Source organism: Sinocyclocheilus anshuiensis, unplaced genomic scaffold (genome assembly GCF_001515605.1).
Source record: "Sinocyclocheilus anshuiensis isolate Anshui unplaced genomic scaffold, SAMN03320099.WGS_v1.1 scaffold1152, whole genome shotgun sequence".
Taxonomy (NCBI): Eukaryota; Metazoa; Chordata; class Actinopteri; order Cypriniformes; family Cyprinidae; genus Sinocyclocheilus; species Sinocyclocheilus anshuiensis.
The window spans coordinates 16,545-19,495 of record NW_015551083.1 but is presented as its reverse complement, the minus strand read 5'-3'; the positions used below and the strand labels follow the sequence as shown (position 1 = coordinate 19,495).

General features: G+C 43.8%; 2 protein-coding genes across 2 annotated transcripts in view; one reads left to right on the top strand and one right to left on the bottom strand.

Annotated features, from left to right (window-relative positions):
* The window catches only part of LOC107662525 (ranBP-type and C3HC4-type zinc finger-containing protein 1-like), a 5,316-nt gene extending 4,063 nt beyond the window's left edge, over positions 1-1,253 (bottom strand). Inside the window, exon 1 of the mRNA XM_016452586.1 lies at positions 994-1,253. Coding sequence (XP_016308072.1) covers positions 994-1,161 — 168 coding nt within the window. The 5' untranslated portion in view covers positions 1,162-1,253. The remainder of the gene's footprint in view (positions 1-993) is intronic.
* A 474-nt stretch (positions 1,254-1,727) lies between these two features.
* LOC107662542 (gastrula zinc finger protein XlCGF57.1-like) lies at positions 1,728-2,211 on the top strand. Its single transcript, XM_016452607.1, has 2 exons — positions 1,728-1,805; positions 1,852-2,211. Exons 1-2 carry the CDS (start codon positions 1,728-1,730, stop codon positions 2,209-2,211), a joined length of 438 nt encoding a protein of 145 aa, XP_016308093.1.
* Positions 2,212-2,951: the final 740 nt, after the last annotated feature.

Below are 2,951 nucleotides of genomic sequence, written 5' to 3'. Positions count from 1 at the left end.
GTGTGAGAGAGAGAGAGAGAGAGTGTGAGAGAGAGAGAGAGTGTGAGAGAGAGAGAGAGAGTGTGTGTGTGTGTCAGAGAGAGAGAGAGAGAGTGTGTGTCAGTGTTTGTGTAAGTCTGTGTGTGTGTGTGAGAGAGAGAGTGAGTGAGTGAGTGTTAGTGTCCGTGTGTGAGTCTGTGTTAGTGTAAGTGAGTGAGTCTGTGTGTTTGTGTGAGTAAGTCTGTGTGTGTGTGTGTGTGTGTGTGAGAGAGACAGAGAGAGAGTGAGTGAGTGTGTGTGTGTGAGAGTGAGTGAGTGTGTGTTTGTGTGTGTGTCAGAGAGAGAGAGAGAGAGAGTGTGTGTCAGTGTTAGTGTGTGTGTGTCAGAGAGAGAGAGAGTGAGTGTGTGTCAGAGAGAGAGAGTGAGAGTGTGTGTCAGAGAGAGAGAGTGAGTGTGTGTCAGTGTTAGTGTGTGTCAGAGAGAGAGAGAGTGAGTGTGTCAGTGTGTGTGTGTGTGTGTGAGAGAGAGTGTGAGTGAGTCTGTGTTAGTGTAAGTGAGTGAGTCTGTGTGTTTGTGTGAGTAAGTCTGTGTGTGTGTGTGTGTGTGTGTGAGAGAGACAGAGAGAGAGAGAGAGAGAGAGAGAGAGAGAGAGAGTTTGTTTGTTTTCCGCAGAAGTTGCCTCTCTTTCCAAATGAATCCAGTTTATTGTCATTCCAGCTGTGCACAAGTGTAGAGTGAACTGTGGTTTCACTGGGTCTGCAGTGCAGGACAACAACACTGAGAACTGTGTGCTATAACCTCACTGCAAACAATAAGCACTACAAACACTGAACAGATGCCATGGATTCGTGTCATCTATCCAGTGTTTCTCAACTGGTGGGTCGCAGAGTGTACGTGTGTGTCAGAGAGAGAGTGAGTGTGTGTCAGTGTGTGTGTGTCAGAGAGAGAGAGTGAGTGTGTGTCAGTGTGTGTGTGTGTGTGTGTGTGTGTGTGTGCCAGTGTGTGTGTGTGTACCACGCTGCGTCCTCCGCGGTCGTTGTGTCTGAGCGTGAGCGTAAAGAGTCCCGCACGGTTCGCGTTCATGCTGAGCTGCAGCCGCAGCGAGTCCGAGCCCACCGACAGCGGCCGAACCGACACCCGCACCGACATCAGCACCGTACTGCAGCCCGAGCTCACAGCCATGTCTTCAGCAGGACGGTCTACACAGCTCAATGACTCACATCATCACCATCTTCACGAGCAACAAGCAACCCGACTCAAAACAGGAAGCACGTCCGTCTGATATTTACTGCCCCCTTTTTTATTACGTGAACTTGTAGTTCCGAGAAGCGGATGTGTAAAATAAAATAAAATAAAATAATTTAAACCTGAATAATAACAACTTTAATCATTTATTGGAAATCACACATTTTTTCTAAGTATTTTGGGTAATAAATCTAGAACATAGTCTTTTAATCTTAGGTTATACGTAAATATCATAGACTGTATAAAAACAGGTAAATATACAATCATCTTGACAACATGAATAGGCTGCTACTATATTAGAAAAAAAACACAAAACAAATATATGTTATTATTATTATTATTATTATTAGACTTAGCAAGCTTAAAAGTCTTTTATTTTGCCTCTCCGTACAATTGAAGAGCACGTGCTATGATCACAGTATACACAGACTTCACTTTAGTGTTTCTTCTTTCACTTTCTTGAACTGGTTTTGACTATTGAATACATATTAATTTTAGACCAGATGGAGGTGAAAGAGGAAGTTCAAGAACCGAGTGTCGTCAAGGAGAACCACTACATTGAAACTCCTGAAGATTTTAAAGTTGGAGAAGAATCTGCGGCTGAAAAATTATTTCTCCTGCCCTCAGTGTGAAAAGACCTTCACACATAAAGGAAACCTTAGGGATCACATAAAAATTCACATCGGAGAGAAGCCTTACGCGTGCCGTCTGTGTGGAAAGGGTTTAACGTGTAAAGGAAGCCTCAAGTGTCACATGAGAGTCCACACCGGAGAAAAGCCGTTCACTTGTCATCAGTGCGGAAAGAGCTTCGCTCGGAAAGTAATCCTTCAGAATCACATAAAAACTCACTCCGGAGAGAAGCCTTACACGTGCAAACAGTGCGGAAAGAGCTTCAAATGTAAAGGACACCTTAAGACTCACGTAAGAACTCACACCGGAGAGAAGCCTTACTCGGACCACGAGTGCGGCAAGAGTTCTAGGTTCTAGGACCGCAGTTTCAGGACCGCAGTTCTATCACAAAATATGATCGTGGTTTTGCGCAGCTTGTCGGTGAACAACGGCTCTGTGTAGTTAAAGGTGTAATAGGTGATTGTCTTCAGAAACATTTTTTGTTATGCTGGTTGAAAGTCTCTTCACATCCCGATAGCAATCATTAAGTTACGTGGTCTAAATGTATTCATCTGTATTTATATATTCTGTGGAAGGCGTAGGACCAAGAAATGTTCGTCCAATCAAAACGCTCGGTCCGAGCGTTTTAATAAGCTTTCCTACCTGCCTGTCAACTTATGTATCTGCATACCTCTGCGCACCCGGTTCGCGCAGACAGGACACGTCATCAGCGCGTTCACGCACGCTGTGCAGACAGAGCGGATGGCAGGCAAACATCAACAACCCGATCTTCCTTCCTGGTATTGTAGTTCTTTTAAAGTTTTCTCACCGGTGAATGACGCATGATGTAGCACAGCGATTAATCCAGTCCTCGCGCCCCCCGCTCTGCATATTTTGAATGTCTCGCTTAGATAACCCAGCTAGAAATTTTTTGTTCTAAAAATGTTCTAAGAACATTACCATGGATTGTTCTAGCAATGGTTTTGGTGGGTAGTTTTATTTGTGTTCCCAGAACGTTCTCCTATAAGGTAGGATAACATTCTCTAAAAACATTCTAAAATTGTTTAGTGACAACATTGTTAAAACAGTATTCCGTAACATTCTTAGAAACTTTTTTG